Raw genomic sequence first — 18,818 nt, forward strand, 5'->3', positions numbered from 1 at the left:
CGCCGAGCAGCGTCTCTCGCGCACTCTCACATTCTATTGGCGAAACGGCGCGTCAATCGAAGGATTTGAAATTCGCCCCCACCCAGTTTCTTCCCGCAACCGTTAGCAGATAAACAAACTATCGTCCCTTTAAACGCCGCTTTCACCAAACGTTCATATTCAAATCCGTCCAATCAGGCACTATAGCGCCGCCTCTCCACTACGCCTCTCCTCATTGGCTGCCGGCCGTCGCGGACATTGGTTGTCAACGGCTCTCCGCGAGGAGAGCACCCGAGAAGGGAGGGGGGAGGAACGGACCCCCTCCGTTCTAACGGGCCTGATTGGGCGACTGGGGTTCCAAAGGGGTGTGGCTGGCTTTGGCCGAGGGTTATAAAAACGTTCGCTGGGCACCGGCCACCCTCATTAAAGTGAGGGTGGCATAAGCGAGTTGGTAACAGCGTGGAGAAGGAGGAGGGTGGGGGGGACGTATGGTTTCCCCCCCGTAAATGCATGGGAGAGGTAGAACTTCTTAAACCCTAGTATCTAGCGTGTTCTCAATAGGGGTAGGGGGCTCCTGACCCAAGTTAGGAGCAGGCGCAGGATCAGAAGCATTTTAGGTGTAGGCTAAGGTGCGTATGTGAGCCCTCTAAAGATTAGGGTTACATTGTGCTGTTCTACAATCCTCTGTGCAGACCCTACACAATGGTGAGTGGCTTTTGGCTCGTTTGCCCCTGCCTAATTTGAAGTTTTATTCTTGGTTCTGGGACCCACCAAAACTTGGTTGGGATTGGTGGCATGTGACTTTCCTGCACATTACTGATCAAAGGTTCAGGGGATGGGTAACTTGGGGATCTGTTCATATTTGTGTGCCTGTAGGCAAAATCCAAGAGTATGGAGTGAAACCTTTGGCTGCCTGTCTTCAGCTGGGTTCCAAGGTTATGGCTTTGTATTGGGGAAGGGATCTGGGAGTGGGATTTTGTGTAGGATTTGCTTCAATAAGACACTTGGATTTAGGGAGATATGTCAGTGTTTGTGGTGCAAGTGGCGAGAAACTTGTTGAAGTCCTGTATAGAGAAAGGGTGTAATTTCCTGATCTAGTGTCAGGTGTGGGTTAAGATCTAGTGCCAGGTTTGGGGGTGTCATGATAGAGAGGAATCCTAATAGAGGAGTTACTGATGAAATATGAAGAGAAAGTGAAACATTCAGAAGGAGCTTCTCAATTCCTAAAGGAACTTGAAATATGGTGAAAGAGGCCCATATTCTTTGGTGTGACATGAGTACACTGGAAAGGCATTTAAAAATGGAGGTGCAAGTATAACAGATGTAGTGCTGCCAGTTTCTCTGAGTATTTGTTTAAATTAAGCAGGGTGGGGAAGCTCTTATTGGACTCCTACTGCCATAATCTCTGACCATTGGCCGTGTTGACTGGGGATGATGGGAGTTGGAGTCGAACAACAGCTGGAGGGCCACAGGTTCTCCATCCCTGGTTTAAAATGTCCGACTTCATTAGGGTTTTATAAGTGTTTATGGGAGGAATAATTTTTGTATAGGAGGTGTGGGTGGTTACCCACATGGCAAGTCAAACTTTAAAAAAACTTAATTCCCCACTTGCCACAATTTTTCCATCCTTTGTTACAACTTTGCCCCTCCTGTTTCCTTTCTTGGATGTGTGAGCTGTGGAATCCTTGATGCATGATCCATATGAAAAGCATTATTGAGAGTATCATCAAAGTCTTAAAAATCCTCAGCTATTTATTTGGGGAAGTAGATTCCTTACAGGGCAAGTAATGCATTTTGATAATAGCCACCTTTGCTTTTCTAGAATTTAATTACAGTACATGCCCTGTTTGGATCATATTTGTTGAGGCATATTTTATATTGTTTGATTTATAAGTGACAAACAGAATGTATTTCTTTCCAGTGCCTTCCAAAATACCTCGTATTTTGTTTGATTTCCAGGTGCAGGGCTAAAGGCCTATTCCTTGCTGCAAACACAGAAAGTCATCACTTGTACAAAATAATACATAATAGAAAAGGTGGATTGTTCTTATTACATATGGGGAAACATATCTCAGACATTCTTTATTAAGGTTGGAATCCTGGGCATTGAACACCATGAGACTTGCTCCTAAACAAACATATAGGATTGCATTGGGAGGCATCTAGAGTTTGCTTTCTGAGTAGTTTTATTTTTTCGTAGTATGAGGATTTAGGAAGATACAGCAGTACTCTAAACAGTTTGTCTTCTCCTGCTCTCCCTTTCTCTCAAAGCAAAATCCTCCATGTTTGCAAACTCTTCTACTCAGTGGAGTTGTAAGAGTACTGCTTTAAGGTCTATAAAGTTGGTTAGCCTTTTAAAAACCTTTTGTCTTGATTTGTTCCAGTCTAGGCCTTTGGTTCCCTTGGGTATATGTTTCTATGTGCAGTGCTGCATACATGTTCATTTTGTATTTGAGACCTGCGCAGTCCTTTGACCTCTTACATGCTTTCAGATGTGTTTAATTGTAAACTCTTTCTCATGGGACGAATCCTTGGCAAGCAGTGTTCTCTCCTCTTCCCCAACTCCACCCCCCAGCAGATGGTTTACACACAGGCAGCAGTTTTGTGTGCAGGGAAGGACTGAGCTTCCATGATAACTTTATATATTTTTTGTAATCAATCAAAAACCATTAGACATTTCTCAACACATAGTATATGTGTGTGTCAGTGGAGGTTAAGCACTTTGATCGTAACTTAAGTAGAAGTGATGACTTTTATGGACGAAATGAAAATGTTCCACGTAGAAAGTCATACATAGTGGTGTGTAATATTTTTCTCCTTGTCAGTGTGTTCTTTATCTGTAAGCTCTTGAGTGTTGGTACTTTATTTTACAGTTACTCCATAGAGTCTTCCTTTATAGCCAAGGGTGATGCATTTTTGCCATTTGTCATCCTTACTATTGGTTTACTCTTGAAATGCCCTTTGGGGGCAGCCTTCCCACTGTTGGTGACTTTGCGTTTTAAGTTCCATTAGAGTGAGCCTGGCATGGAATCTGTTTTTTGTTAGCTTTGGAGGATCCCAAGAAAAAAACATCTAGCAACATGGGATCAGAAGGGATCAGAAATGGTATTGTGGAGTGTCCTGTTTACTTCTGGTACTCTACCTGTACTTCTGGTAGAGGAGGCTATAGATGTAGTTAACTAATTAGACTAGCCTTTCACAACTTTAGGTCCCCAGGTATTGTTGGACTAAAATCATTCCTGGCCACTGGTCCTGCTAGCTAGTCCAACATCATCTGCAGACGCAAGATTGAGAGAGGCTGAGTTAGACTGTGATCCAAATGGTTTATTTTTCCAGTTTTGGACTACGTGCTTTTGTGTCCATGTATGCTACAGTGGTCTAAACCACAGAGCCTAGGACAGGCATAGGCAACCTTGGCTCTCCAGATGTTTTGGAACTACAGCTCCCGTGATCCCTAGCTAAGAGAGCCAGTGGTCAGGGATCATGGGAGTTGTAATTCCAAAACACCTGGAGAGCCAAGGTTGCCTATGCCTGCCCTAGGGCTTGCCAATCAGAAGGTCGGTGGTTCAAATCCCTGCGACTGGGTGAGCTCCAGTTATTCAGTCCCAGCTCCTGCCAACCTAGCAGTTTGAAAGCACATCAAAGTGCAAGTAGATAAATAGGTACTGCTCCGGTTGGGAAGGTAAACGGTGTTTCCATGCGTTGCTCTGGTTCTCCAGAAGCATGACCCGGAAGCCGTCTGCGGACAAACGCCGGCTCCCTTGGCCAGTAAAGCGAGATGAGCGCCGCAACCCCAGAGTCTTCCCTGACTGGACTTAATGGTCAGGGGTCCCTTTACCTTTACACTACAGTAGTAAAACTTCCAGTTTCTACTAAAGAAGTCCCCAGGGAGAGCTGGTGCATGTTGGAAGCTAGGTCAGCTTGCTCCTTTTAAAATGGCAAGTGGGCAACCCCTTTAGCACTGTGAAAGACGTATGTGGGCACCTTTAGGGTTTGTGCAGAATTGGTCTGAGAAGCAGAGGCAGCAAATAGCCACCCTCTGATATTGAACTGAGGTGGAGCATTTGTAGAAATGACTACCAAGTAACAAAAATTGTACACCCACAAATACACATTGTGTCTGAGGGAAAAGTTAAGGCACACCTGGCCTAAAGACTTTGTGTAACCTAAGTACAAAAGGTTTTTTTCCTTCACAGTTGTCCTGCTTTGTATTTCAATATTTGCTGGCAATGCAGGCCACATTATTCCTTCTGACAGTGCAAATGAGGATGTGTCAAAATATAAATAAATAGCAATTAGGGGGGGCTGTTTAGATGAGGTGTTCTCAGGATTATGGGGGAGGTGAAAGGTGAGAGCAGGCTTGCTTTCTCCTGTGTGTTTTCTTTCTTTCTTTCTTTCTTTCTTTCTTTCTTTCTTTCTTTCTTTCTTTCTTTCTTTCTCTCTTTCTCTCTCTCTTTCTCTCTCTCTCTCTCTTTCTCTCTTTCTCTCTTTCTCTCTTTCTCTCTTTCTCTCTTTCTCTCTTTCTCTCTTTCTTTCTCTCACACACACACACAGAGAGAGAGAGAGAGAAAGTGACTAATAGAGCAAGAGATCCTGTGTTTGTTTGAATGGGGAATCTCCCCTGCTCTGCCAGATTTAATCTCAGTTTTAAACAATCATGGAATCCCTTGCCTTTGTTCATTGGCTTAGTGAGTGAGGAGAGTGAATTGGGAAACTGTAGGCCTGAGGCCTGCTCCCCATCTCTTTCTGTCTACCTCATGTGGGTCGGGGGTCACACACTATCTGAACAGCCCCGAAGAAGACTGTCATTCTGGTATCTGCTTAATTTGTGTGTGTGTCTGCTTGCTTTTACCGTTTCTCACCTGAAATTAAAAATACAGACGTTTGTGTGTGTGCAAAAGAGGGTCAGAAAAAGCCCAGCCACTCCAGAATCTGTGTTTAAAAGCTGTGCTACAATATTGGCAGGAGGCTTTTGAGAAGTCAAATTCAACCTTTGCTGTGAAAGCTACCGTACCTTGCTAGTGTATTTTCTCAATCCATTATTACATTTTTACTCTTGCCTCTTCTCCAAGGAGCTTCAAGGGCTATGCCCATGATTCTTGTATTTCACTCTCCATCATGCCCATTTTACCCTCGCAATTACCCTGTGAAGTAGGTTGTTCTGAGAGTGCATGATCAGTCCAAGATCACACAGTGGGCTTTGTGACTGAACTTTCCTCTCTGATCCTAATGCGGCCCTCCCTGCCCTCTGCACCACACTAACCCACATTGGCTTTTCTCAGGTAGCAGCATTTGCCTTGGGGGTGGAAGGGTTTTTTGTAGGATTTGACACTGTCCCCATCAATTAGTACTGTACGTACTTACAAGTGCTGGAATTCTTGAGCCTATGTGACTTTGGCTCTTTGTAACACATCTAGCCTTGTTGTCTTGACAGTTATGAGAGTTTGTGCACCAGCAAAGGACTGCGAGCTCAGGGCTGCGAAGTAGCTGCTTCCCATCCCTTCTTTCCTCAGCCCTAGAAGTTCCCCTCAGGCAGTTTTGAGGAGGAATTGTGCCTGTGCTTTCAAGAATTGCGGCTATGAGGGATGTAAAGGTAAAGGGACCCCTGACCGTTAGGTCCAGTTGCAGACAACTCTGGGATTGTGGTGCTCATCTTGCTTTACTGGCCGAGGGAGCCGGCGTACAGCTGGGTCATGTGGCCAGCACGACTAAGCCGCTTCTGGCGAACCAGAGCTGTGCATGGAAATCCCATTTACCTTCCCGCTGGAGCGGTACCTTTTTATCTACTTGCACTTTGATGTGCTTTCGAACTGCTAGGTTGGCAGGAGCAGGGACCGAGCAACGGGAGCTCACACCGTCGCGGGGGTTCGAACCGCCGACGTTCTGATCAGCAAGCCTAGGCTCTGTGGATTAACCCACAGCGCCACCCGCGTCCCCATGAGGGATGTAATATTGCTTTAAAATACTTACCCTTGGGCTTCTGATACATTTTAGCAATTGATAAATAAAACAAGATAAATCAATTTGCACAAACAAGCTGTTCCTTTTTCTTTTACTCTTTCTTTAATTTGATGCGCCTTTGCTATTTGGGATGGATGTGTCTTCATGTCACTCTTTCCATATACCGGTATGTGTTTATTTCTGCCTTGCAACGAAGACTCTGTATACAGTGTAGTTGCCCATGAGCTCATGCATATAGATAGAGAGAGAGTGTGTGTTAATTTTAAAAATGGCTCTTCCAGTTTATAAAGCATCCCTGGTTCTTGCTTGCCATGTGCAGGCAGGTGAGTGGCTGTTCAAAAGTCCATTTTAATTTGTACTGTTTTGCCTTGGATTTCTCTCTCTCTGTGTGTGTGTGTGTTTCAAGCTAGAGGTACATAGTTTTTAGTGGGGAGTCTGTTGGACTTTGAGCTTTGCAGTCGGGGGCTCATCAACAAATTACTTTAAAAATAAGACATTCATGCATAATTCTTGGAGAGTGAGAGTTAATCAGAAGAAAGTGCATTTTAAAATGGATCCTATGTTTTGTCATCATCCTGCTGCATGAAACTGCTTTTGGGGAGCCTACTTGTGAGTAAACATAGGAAGTAGACTGCGTTGCTGCTTGAATTCGCAGGTTCATGTCGGTTATGGGGAGATTACTTAGGAGTAAGCATTTCAAGTGGCATGCTGGCTGAAGACAGTGTTCCAGTGACATGTCTTGGAAAGCAAGTGTAGCTATTTAATGATTCACTGACTTTGCTGGGAGAAGATTAGGAAGTGGAGGCTTACTTTGGATGGTGGTGTTTCTCCACAGGGGTGTGTGTGTGTGTGTGTGTGTGTGTGTGTGTGTGTGTTCCAAGGCATGTTTTTGTTTGACCCAAGTAAGCACCTTTTACATGCACTATGCTTTCCTTCTCATTCCCTTCCCCAAGTATATCTGAGTATTACTACTGCCTAGAGCTGGCCTTCCTGTTCTGTGTTGCTGGAGGCTCTTGGGTAGATCTGTTGACCACGCTCTATGCAGCTTTTCAGGCATTCTGCAGCACATTGTCACTCCCAATATTGGTCAGCCCTGCCCCCTTCAAGAGCAGCGGGTGGCAGATCCAAGCAGGGACTGTATTTCAGCTAAGAATCATATTCTTCTTCGCTTTCCCCCCTTCCCACCCTTCCTGTTCTGCAGAATTCCAATGTAGAAAATTTGCCTCCCCACGTGATTCGGCTGGTCTATAGGGAAGTCTCCACTCTGACCTCAGACCCACCTGAAGGCATCAAAGTATTCCCCAATGAGGAGGACATCACAGATGTGCAAGTTACCATTGAAGGACCTGGTAAGAAGGGGCATGTGGGGTTTGATTTCCGAGACGCCTTTTTTAAAAAAAGCATGTGGTTATGGGTTGTTGTGAAAAGGGTAACAGTGCCAGGTGGCATTGTCCAAGCAAGAATGGAAAGGTGACTCTTTTAAGGGGTTGTGGGGCTCTTCTCCACAGGCAGCATAAATTTAGCTTCCCATCAATATTCCTATGTTGTCCAGGAGAGCTTGTTCCCATCACCTGCTTCCAGGATGGGGAAAGGAGCTCTCTTCCGCACCTTCTGTGAGGAATCCAGATACCTTTGTGCTGCTCATAGCATGCAGGTATTTATAGCTACCTTGTGGTTAGAAATAAGACAGTTGGGTGGTGTTTTGCGTGACGAGGATGCCCGAAATCCCCCCAAATAACTCACACCAGGACACTTAATTTTGGTTTGGGTTTTTGGCATTATTTTGGCCACAACTTTATTTAATTACAATTATTTAGTTGAGTGTTGGCTTAGGCTTTTGGTTAAACCATCTGTCCCCCGCTTTGGGACAGGACCAATTTCCACCTGCCCGTAGGGGCAGGACCATTTCCATCTGACCACCTTGGTCAGGACCATCACCATCTGTCCAATTTGGACAGGACCAGCTCCGACTTCCCCACACGTAAAGGGAAGTCAAGTAAACACCCAATGGGAGAGGAGGTAGCTGTGCCCAGACATTCCCCCCTCTTGTCCATGAGTGTTCCCCAAGGCTCAGTCTCTGTAAAGAGGCCCCCCAGCCCCGCCATTTGACGGGGATCTAAGGACAAAGCCCCAGGATTCCTTTAACGGAATACTTCTATATGGAGCAATGTTAAGAAGAGGGTCGACATGTAGATGCCACACCCCTCCTCCAACAAATTAATTAACCAAAAGCCTAACCGCCAACCTAACAAGTTGTGACGATTTGCTTAGCAGTAGGCAAAAACCAAATGGCAAGGCCAATCAGCCAGATGGCAAAATTCCTACTGGGCCCCTGAATACAGGCAACCCCTAGAAAGGCAAAGCAATGTCAGGCTAACACCTTAAGACAAGCGGCGGGTGGGAGGGAGATTCAAAACCAGCACGAGTGACCAAATTCAAAAGATGCCAGGAATAAATAGGGGGCCCATTAGCCAATCAGAATTACGCATTCATTCATGCACGCCCCCTAATCACACTGTCTTGCAGATCCCCAGCACCCACCCAAACCAGGAGGATTTCTACATCCCTTCCGCAACCCACATTATCTTTGATTAGATAATGCGCTTTGTAGGCGGAGGGAAGCTCTGGAACCAAGCTACAGCCTTGAGCCATGGCTCAGTGCAGACATAACACTGAAGTGGAATACAGGAGGTCAGGAGTATTGGGGTGTATCCAGTTAAATTATACTCTGAGTAGATGTGTTGAAATTAATGGGCCTGTGTTGATCTCTCATGCCCATCGATATCAGTGGGTCTAGACCGGGCTAACATTGGAGACAGCCCATCGGGCCAGTGTACTCTCTTTTAGCAGAAGAGAAATTTCAATTCTCTAGGAATACCAAGTTCTCAGTTTCCACAGCCCGACCATATACTTTCAGAATTCTAGCAATAAAACCAAATTAACCCCTTTCCCACCCCTGGTTCTAAGAAATGTTCAGGAGGGTCCATATCTACCAAAGTTGAGGTCCACTGGTTTCAACTGATGAATGAATCCTTGAGCCCCAAACTGGAAATTAAAAAGGGAAATGAAAATCTAGCCCCTATGAAGCTTGTGCTGAGAGGAGTAAAAATATCTGCCTTGCAAGTAGACAGACTTGCCCCAGAAAAGGGCTTGGGGTGAAGGCTAAAAGAAAGACGGGGTGGTGGAAGCCAGACTTATTATTTAGCTCCTTAAAAAGAGAAGTCGGCAAGCCTTCAGTATTCATGAGAGTTGCTGGCGAAAGAGAGAAAAAGCAAAACTGTAGGCTAAATAATTCTTAAAAGGAAGCAAAATTAGGGTACAAAAGTAAATAAAACTTTGCATATCCCCAATAGACACTTCTCATTTAAATTCTTTTTTCACACTCTAGTTGGTTTCCTTCAGTTACACACATGTGAAATAATATACTCATTAAAAATTAGCCTTTCATTAATTTATAATGACAATCCCAAAATTCTGGATTGTTTCTTCTTTTTCCTCTTTGTACACTAAGAATTCTTCCTTATTACACTTGGGTTGTAAATATTGTTGAGACCAAGAGGAACCTTGAGACTTTTTTGTATCATATTTACAATCTCTCTCTATCTGATTTCTCAACCTCATAGCCCAAAGTAGAATCTTCTAGCTCTATACGGGGTGTTTAAGAGAGAGAAGAGATATCTAGTGTAACAGAGGTATGGTGGCCATTATCTAACATTTGGGACATTCTCTCTTAACTGAAGAGAAGATTCAATTCTCTTGAAATACCAAGTTCTCAGTTTCCACAGCAAGACCATATAATGCCTGCCTTCTAGCAATAAAACCACACCAAAAACAAAATGGAAAAACAGAAACGTTCTGCGTTTTAATATGACACACTCATAATTTCATCTGGGCCTATATAAACTAACTTTTAACTAGATCCAGGTAGGTAGCTGTGTTGGTCTGATGCAGTCAACACACACACACACACACACACACACACACACACACACACACACACACACACATATATATATATATGTCCAGTAGCACCTTAGAGACCAACTAAGTTTGTTCTTGGTATAAGCTTTCGTGTGCATGCACTTCTTCAGATACCTGAACAAACTTAGTTGGTCTCTAAGGTCCTACTGGACAATTTTTTAAAAAATTTAAAATATATTTTAACTTTTAAAATGTCATCTTTTTTTGTCTTGTGACCAACAAGAGCGTTCTAAAAGATAAACCTCTATTCCCTGAGTTTATTCTGTGTATACTTACGCAGCCACCAAATAGGCATCATTCACTTCACTCCTGCAGTGTCCATTTCATGTTTTATAACCCTCTTTCATCCCATATCCTATGGTTTATGATATTTGCTATGCTTTTCTATTAACTACCACATTCCAGTTTAATTAAAAATAAATAAATAAGGAACACGGAACATGCCAAGTCAGAAATACTGGATCAATGTATTAAGTTCTGGGACTTCCGATACAATACATGAAAAGAATAACAGAGGTTTTCTCTGAATTTAAGCAGGGCTGAATCAGGAATAAAAGTACATATTCAGCGGTAATAGGAGAAAGTTCTGCTAATCCAGAGACATGAGGAGGATGATAATATCATCAACCATTATTACCTCAGAACACTTTCCACTTCTTTTGAATGAAAATTCCACAGTCTTTGACAAGGCATATCATTTGTTGGGGGGTGTTATAATGCTGTGGTCTAAACCACTGAGATTGCTGATCATTAGGTTGGCAGTTCAAATCCCAGCGACGGGGTGAGCTCCCACTGCTCTGTTCCAGCTCCTGCCAACCTAGCAGTTCAAAAGCACACCAGTGCAAGTAGATAAATAGGTACCACTGCAGTGGGAAGGTAAATGCGTTTCCATGCACTCTGGCACTCATCACGGTCCTCCGTGCACCAGTAGCGGTTTAGTCATGCTGGCCACATGACCCGGAATGCTGTCTGTAGACAAACACCAGTTCTCTCATTCTGAAAGCTGAGATGAGTGCCACACCCCATATTCTCCTCTGACTGAACTTAACTGTCCAGGGGTCCTTTACCTATAATGAGTTTTAGGGCAGGGGTTATTGGAATGTTCTTGTTTTTATTTTGATTATGTATTCTGTGTTTTTAGATCATGATGTTATCTTGTAATCACCCTGAGAACTGCAGGTATAGGGTGGTATACAATTTTTTACAAAATAATTTGTTCCCAACATGGTACAGAGCACTGACTACGTCATAAAACAACACCCATATACCAATAGCTTGGCCAGCATAATAGTTAGCTGGACATCAGAGATAACTGAGCTGTTGTTTAAACCACGTGTGGGGTACAATGAGTGGGACATGCCATCCTGTGGTATTGCTGAGACAACCCTTCTCTGTTCCTGCTGCAGAGGGTACCCCATATTCCGGTGGCCTCTTCCGCATGAAGCTCATCCTTGGCAAAGACTTTCCAGCCAGCCCACCAAAAGGCTACTTCCTGACCAAAATATTCCACCCCAATGTGGGGGCCAATGGCGAGATCTGCGTCAACGTTCTCAAGAAGGACTGGAAAGCGGAACTGGGCATCCGACATGTCCTGCTGGTGAGTGGTGGTTTTAACCGGGTTGCATCCCAAAATGGTATGTTTAGGGCCTGAATTGGGTTGTAATCCAAAACTGTTAATATCCTGTAGGAAGCTGCCTTATACCTGGTCAGACCTATCGTCCAGTACTTTCTATACTGACTGGCATTGGTGTGACAGGGTTTCAAGTAGGCAGATACATTTCTTTTGCCTGCCGCCTAAGATCCTTTCAACGGGCAATACCAGGGACTGAACTGCATGCAAAACACATGTCTCGCCTCAGAGCCATGGTCCCTCTCTTTGCTTGATCCTGGGCTTATCTAGGCTAGTGGGGAGAATGGTTCAACCTAAAGGAAAATCCACCATGAAGTGTCCTGAAAATGTGCCATTCAAATGACACACAGAGAAAAATGGCTTGGCCAAAGCTGTCCAGTGATTTGTCATGGCAGAGCATTGAACCAGGAGCTCTTTAGCTCTTGGCACCAGTGCATTAAAACAGACCTCTGGACTTTGTTTTCATGATATAGATTTTACTTAAGTTTTTAACAAACTTCAATGCAGTTTACAAACTTTGCGGTGGAGCAAATTGAGACTTTCCTCTTTCTGTTAATAGTCAGGATGTGTCTTTTAGTGTCACTTATTCATTTCCTTTCATGTTTGGTGTCATGTGGCTGCTGCGTTCCAGCACAGGGTTTCTAATTCAGGTGGCAGCAACCTGTTGTTGCTTAGAGGGATTGGTTCATCAGGTTATAATCTCCACCATGCTCCTTCCAAGAAGATGCTCAAACTGACTCTTGGCATGCTGCCCAACCAGCCTGCTCTCTTTTAACTAGTTATTTAAAAGATTACCAACAGCATCTTTCCACTGATGCTTCCAAGGTAGTTCACAAAGCAACATGTTGTTGTTGTTATTTAAAACCTCCAAACTGCATGAAAATTTAGTTTAATTTCAAAAGTAAAACATTAACTAAAAGTAAAAGCAGCAATAAACCAAGAAATGGCTAAAATAATATTATCTTAGGAGGAGAAGAAAAAATCTTCCCTTGGTGCCGATTGGATAATAAAGTTGGCATCAGTTGCGATGTTCCTGGGGAGAGCAGACATTGGCTAGGGCTTGCCCTCTGCCTGTGTGCTGAAGACCGGCTTGCTGCATGCCACAAAGCAGCATTCCGGAACCAAAGCCTCATTTTCCAAGTTGCAGTGAGAACAGGGGATTGCAATCCAGTCTCTGATTTTGTTAAAAAGTGGTATAGATCATTTGATGTATAGAACACCCCAGGCAATTTACAATAAAAGCACAGAATAAAAAGCAGCCTAAACAGAAAGAGACCATTTGTCCCTTCCCACCCTCCTGAAACCTTCCTCCGTAAGTGCCGCAGAGCACTGAAGGGCTCAGGGGTGGCTGCTCGGTGCCATTTTTCCTTTTCACCTTTCCTAAAATCTCTGTATGGCAGGGATGAGGATCGTGTGGCCTTCCAGGTTGGTGCCATGTCATCCCTGACCCTGGTCTGTGCTGGCTGGGGCTGTGCAGTAGCAGAATTTTCTAAACCAAGTACCATGCATCCCTCCCACCCTAATACGGTATCCCTAATATCTCTGTTTCAAGCAGGCCAATTTCCACCCTCCTCCTGAAAAAAAAGGTACCTGGGTTAATGTTATTTTTAAAAATAACCCAAAGTACAAAACTGAAAATTTTAAAAAACCCAAAACAATACATTAGTGTGGTTTGAAATGGAGAAGAGGTCGTTGTAACGTTAAACCACGAAAAGCACTAAAGCTGAGGATTTAGTTTTACACAATTAAGCCGTGCAAAATAAACCATGGGAAAAATTCTTTTATATAGCGCCACCGAACCCCATGTTTCATAATAATAAATGTATCCAAATATTTACAGTAGCCTGTTAACATAGGGTTGCTTGCCCATAGCTTTTATTTTAACTCTTGTTTTAGAGGGCTGGGTGATTATTATTCTTGATTAATAGGCAACTTGACTTTTGTGTACCTGGAGAAGTTTGTGTGCAGAAACCACCAGGTCATTTTTAGTCGGCCCCCATTTTGCACCCAACCGGGGGTCCACCCAAGTTCAGCATTCAATGAAACGATGTGAAAATTGGTGGGCTGAAAGGGAGAGGCATGAGGAAGAGAGAACTGTGCAGCACAAGCATTTTAAAACAGGGCGATAAGCATTAATTGGTAGATTAATTGACAAAAACATTAGTTCATTACAGGTAGGTAGCCGTGTTGGTATGAGTCGAAGCAAAATAAAAAATCTTCAGATCTGAAGAAGTGTGCATGCACACGAAAGCTCATACCAAAATAAAAACTTAGTTGGTCTTTAAGGTGCTATTGAAGGAATTTTTTTATATTAGTTCATTAGTGAGCATATGTTAATCAGTCAGTTACACGCTTGCTAGTTTTGATGCTGTGCTGGTTTGCCCCTGTCTTTGGGAATATGACCATTTTCTTATGGGTTCTTCCTCTGCAAGTGGATAAGTCTAGGCAACGCTTTTAATATTTTGGCAGTATGTTGAAGTATTTAAATTTAATGGATCAAGTTAAAAGGGAGGTGATGGGTAAGTTAAAAACACCTTAGTCAGTGGCCATAAAAACATGCTCCTTTCTAGCTTTTCTACCATCTTTCCAATCCTTAAGTTAGGTAACTTTTGAAGCAACAGAGATGGGACTCTGTGGGAGCTCAGGATAGATGACACCACAGTATTTTGGTGGTCCCATGGCCCCAGAATATTAGCTGCTTTTTCCTTGAATTGCAGCTCTCCATCATGGTGACTAAATAAAAAAACAGACCGCAATGCAGGGCCAGTTCCTGCTGTCTGTTCCACCTCAGAATGTATGAGAGGAGAATCTTGCTTTGAAACCATCCACTTACAATATCCCTGCTAGTAAAAAGCTTGCACATCGAGAAGGTTGCTTGCTGCTTCCTTAGCCTTTTCTCTAATACATTAACTTCCCACAAGCTTTGAGCTTTTGACAGGCACTTTCAAACCAGCAACACTCCTTTTTCTCAAGCACATATTTGTACTGAGGTGATAATAGAGTGGTGAGGGTATGGTACCTTGTTCCTGCCTCCACTTTTTAATCTGAATCTGGTGTCGGGCTGAGAGTGAGAAGCTTCCGTAGGCAGAACTCTGAACCCTGCTTCAGAGTTATGCCCCATTTCTAGGACTGAATGATTTCCAAAGGGCAACTTACAGCACATGAAAAGAGCATTCCTCAGCTTGATGCCCTCCAGAAATGTTTGTCTACAGTTTCCATCACCCCCAACTGCTGGCTGTGTCAGCTGGGGCCAAAAGGAGCTGCAGTACGAAACATCAGGAGAGCACCACATTGGGGAAGGCAGCCGGTGTGGCATAATGGTTAGAGTGCTGGACTATGACCTGGGAGACCAGGGTTCAAATCCCCACTCAGCCATGAAGCTCTTAGCCTAACCTACCTCACGGGGTTGTTGTGAGAATGAAATGGGGAGAAGGAAAACCTTGCACACCACATTGACCTCCTTGGAAGACAAAGGTTGTATATATAAATGGAATAAATAAATAAAAATTCAGGCAATGTGTAAAAGGGTGCCTAGCAGCTTGTGACCCACTGACTGCTGACAGGGGTCAGTGCATCTTTCTCCTCACTTTAGCAGTCCAAAGACAACTGGTTCGTGAAGCAGATTTATTGCTGGGGCAGAGGGAAGCAGCAGCCAAGCAGTGGCTGAGACCATACTGGCCTTCCTCCTGTCCCACTGCTCTTCCTGGGAGGGAGTGGGCATAACTTCCTGAGACACCCTTGTTTGGCTGGCCGGTGGCAGAGCTCGCTGGGTTCTCTCCCTCTAATTATTATTATTATTATTATTATTTATTACTTATACCCTGCCTATCTGGCCAGGCCTCCCCAGCCACTCTGGGTGGCTTCTAACAGGATATAAAAAGCACAAAAAGATCAAACATTAAAAACTTCCCTAAATAGGGCTGTCTTCAGATGTCTTCTAAAAGTCAAATAGTTGTTTATTTCCTTGACAACTGGTTGGAAGGTGTTCCACTGCTGAGAAGGACCTCTGCCTGACACGCTGATAATGTCTCGCCTTCCCCTTGTTCTGACTGCCCTCTCTCCTTGTTCTTCTCGTAGACCATCAAGTGTCTGCTGATCCATCCCAATCCAGAATCGGCCCTGAACGAGGAAGCAGGGCGCCTCCTGCTGGAGAACTATGAGGAATATGCCTCCCGGGCCCGCCTCCTGACGGAGATCCATGCCCAGCCTTCGTCCGGCCTGCGCACCAAGGACCCTGCCGAGCCTTGCTCTTCTTCGGCCGGTGCCTCTGGGGAAGGCCCCATGGCTAAGAAACATGCAGGCGACAGGGACAAGAAACTGGCCTCCAAGAAGAAGACCGACAAGAAGCGAGCTCTCCGGCGGCTTTAGGGGGCAGCGTGGACGGGGTGGGGTCTGGCACACGGGGTGGGTGTGGTGGGTGTTGGGGTTCCACAAGTACATTCTCCATTTCTCTTCTCTCCTCCTCTCCCACCTTCACGTTGAGGCTGCAGTCCAACTCGCCCTTGTCAGATTTTTCTTCTTTTCCGTCTTTAAGTTATTTAAATTATAAAAGCAGGAAAATCTATTAAATGCCTTTTTTTTCTTAAGAAGGCTCTTAATGTTTGGTTGTGCCATCATCTAAACCAGCGGCCCACGTTGAGAATACTCTGCCCGTACCGTTAAAAAGGATGTTAATAGAACCGCAGAAGAGCATCGAAATAAGAGGATCAGAAATGGGGAGCATCTTCCTTTTTGACGGAGGGCATTAAAAAGAGGTTGCTGCTTTGCGGTTTAAGGGGAGAAAGATATCAAAGAAGAGACTTTATAGAGGTAGATACGATTGTGAACCGTGAGGAGCAGGTAAAGGGAAAGAGGATTCTTTACTGTTGGACTTCAGGATTATGGTACTTTGCTGAAATTGGTTGATGAAGGATAACGAGAATGTTTCTCTGCACAACACATAATTAAGGAATTCATTGCTCCGAGTTGTGGTTTTGACCACTAACTTAGTTGTTTGTTTGTTTTAAAAAGGAAGCTAGGCAAATCTAAGCAAAGAAGGGTCTTTCTATGTGTGTGCTAGCCATGCAAGCTAAATGTGACCTCTGTTTAGAGGCAGTATGTTGGGGTGGCCCTGGGTTTTCCTGGGAACATCTGGTTAGCTGCTTTTCAGGCCTTTGGCCTGATCCAGCAAGGGAGTTCTTAAGGCAAGTCAGCCGAGTGGTGTGATCTCCCTCTGTGTCCAAATGAATTCGCTCATTCAAAATACTGGCCTCTGCATCCCTTACCACCGCGGCCGCTTAAATTGTCCTATGCCACCGGTGTTAAGCTACCTTGATGTGGGAAGAGGTGATGACATGAGGGGCATCCGAACTGTTTCACACATTAGCTGGCAAGTACTTAAGTGATTTAATGGAACGTGTGAATTTCTTCTCCATCAGTGTCCCAATTGTATGCATTTGTGTCATAAAAATGCGGTTGCAGCTTGGGACAATACTAGTACGGTTGTCCTTATCCAGTTCTGTAGTTTATACGTATACACACACACACACACACACACACACACACACACACACACACACACACACACCTCAGCAGTACACAACATGCCAGCCGCGTAAGGTAGCCCACATGGTTTTTTTTAAGGGCCTTGTGGTGTATCCTCTGGCTGGCACAGCAGCAAGCAGTCAAGAGGCTGTTTGGTTTTACAGGTCTTCAAAGTTCCTTGTATGCTAATATGCACACACATTTCTCATGGGCTGTACCGCATGGTGTGTGCTTCTTTGTGCACACAGAATTTTAACAACTGTCTTCCCTCCCACAACTGCCACCACAGGGCTAGGGGAAAACAGATCTGGCTTTTTAGAAGTGTTTTTCTTCCTCCGAAGTTTTTCCTCTGTAGCTTATATTTACTATTTTATTAAATAATTTTTAATAATGTTTATTTGAAATATTTTCGTGTAAAGACATTTTGAGGTTCACCTGAAAAGCAGTATATAAATATTTTAAATACTTTTTGAATATACTGCTTTTCTAAAAGACATGGTGCAGAGTGGTGTGCAAAATTAAAAACAGAAAAGCAATAAAGTTACAATTCAGTTGCAGTTCAACAATCTAAAACTATCGACAAACACCTGTTGCCCAGTAGGGGCTATGAAACATTTTAAAACTGCACTAAAAGCCTTTGTTGAAATAAGTCTTCAAGAGAAGGACAAGAACGAGAAAGCCTGGCACCACCAACGGGAAGGCCCTGTCTCTGGCACTTGGGCCTTTCAACTTCATGTGTTGGTGGGACAGCAAACAGGGTTCTTGAACTTGATCTTAATTGCGATGCAAGTTTATATAGGCATAGATAGTCCTTAAGGCAACTTGATACCAGGCAGGAATGTTTCAGTGTGAGCTGATGCCATCCTTTTGGACTTGGTTTTAAATTTTGTTTAGTTGGGAAAAGTCAAGGTGGTTCAGATTTGCACTTGGCGAACTCTCTAAATGGCTTGTCACCAAATGTAGGTCACAGATAAGTCATTCTGCCAATTCAAACTGGGTTCATCTACTAACCAGCATAAACGTTAGCTGAGCACATAAAGTTATATGGCAAATTAAGTAATCTGATGAACTCTTGGGTAAGCTTGATTTGGAGGTATGGATATAAAAAGTTCCTGAAATGAGGCTGAAAACCAGTCTTATAATGCAACACTGAAAGTTGAACAACTGAAATGGACACTGGCTGGAGCATCTCTCCTATGAGGAAAAGCTATATTGGGAGCTTTTCAGTTTGGTGGAAGGGGTATTTATTTTTGGCATGCCTATGCTGCCCCCATTACCAGAGTCCTCTAGGTGGCTTGATTTTTTATATACGTATATAAAAAAGATGTAAACACAAAAAGTAAAAATACAGCATAAGAACAGCAGTGAAAACAAAATCTTAGTAAAGGTGGGCAGAGGCTTTTCTCCTGTGAAATCCAGCGAAACTGAGAATCCAGGGTGAGAGGAAGTACTTCAGACAGTTCACAGATAACTGGCATTCACAGCCACAAGATATGACTACCACAAATTTAAATGACTTAAAGTGGATTAGAAAAATTCATGGTAGGTAAAGCTGATACTGAGACGACTAGTCATTCTATCTCCAAATTTGTAGTCTGAACCTCTGAATTTCCATTTGCTTTGGAGCAGTAATGGGAAGAGGGCTGTTGCCCCAGTGTCATGCTTGTGGGGCTCTCAGAAACATACTTGGCCATTGTGAGAAGGATTCTGTACTGGGCTAAAGAAGCAGGACTTTTCTTACGGT

At 43.9% G+C, this 18,818-nt stretch overlaps 1 protein-coding gene across 1 annotated transcript; it reads left to right on the forward strand.

Moving 5' to 3' along the window:
• The first annotated feature begins 223 nt into the window (after window positions 1–223).
• On the forward strand, window positions 224–17,469 carry UBE2S (ubiquitin conjugating enzyme E2 S). Its single transcript, XM_035135531.3, has 4 exons — window positions 224–684; window positions 7,142–7,289; window positions 11,328–11,518; window positions 15,629–17,469. Exons 1-4 carry the CDS (start codon window positions 682–684, stop codon window positions 15,917–15,919), a joined length of 633 nt encoding a protein of 210 aa, XP_034991422.1. The 5' UTR covers window positions 224–681; the 3' UTR covers window positions 15,920–17,469.
• The last annotated feature ends 1,349 nt before the right edge of the window (window positions 17,470–18,818 follow it).

This window comes from Zootoca vivipara, chromosome 12 (genome assembly GCF_965207765.1).
Source record: "Zootoca vivipara chromosome 12, rZooViv2.hap1.1, whole genome shotgun sequence".
Taxonomy (NCBI): domain Eukaryota; kingdom Metazoa; phylum Chordata; class Lepidosauria; order Squamata; family Lacertidae; genus Zootoca; species Zootoca vivipara.

What these genes read in the sequence shown, in the direction of transcription:
- UBE2S (XM_035135531.3), top strand. An exon ending in AGTTACCATTGAAGGACCTG is followed by an intron (nt 7,290 to 11,327) that starts GTAAGAAGGGGC and finishes TTCCTGCTGCAG; the next exon opens with AGGGTACCCCATATTCCGGT. An exon ending in GCATCCGACATGTCCTGCTG is followed by an intron (nt 11,519 to 15,628) that starts GTGAGTGGTGGT and finishes TTCTTCTCGTAG; the next exon opens with ACCATCAAGTGTCTGCTGAT.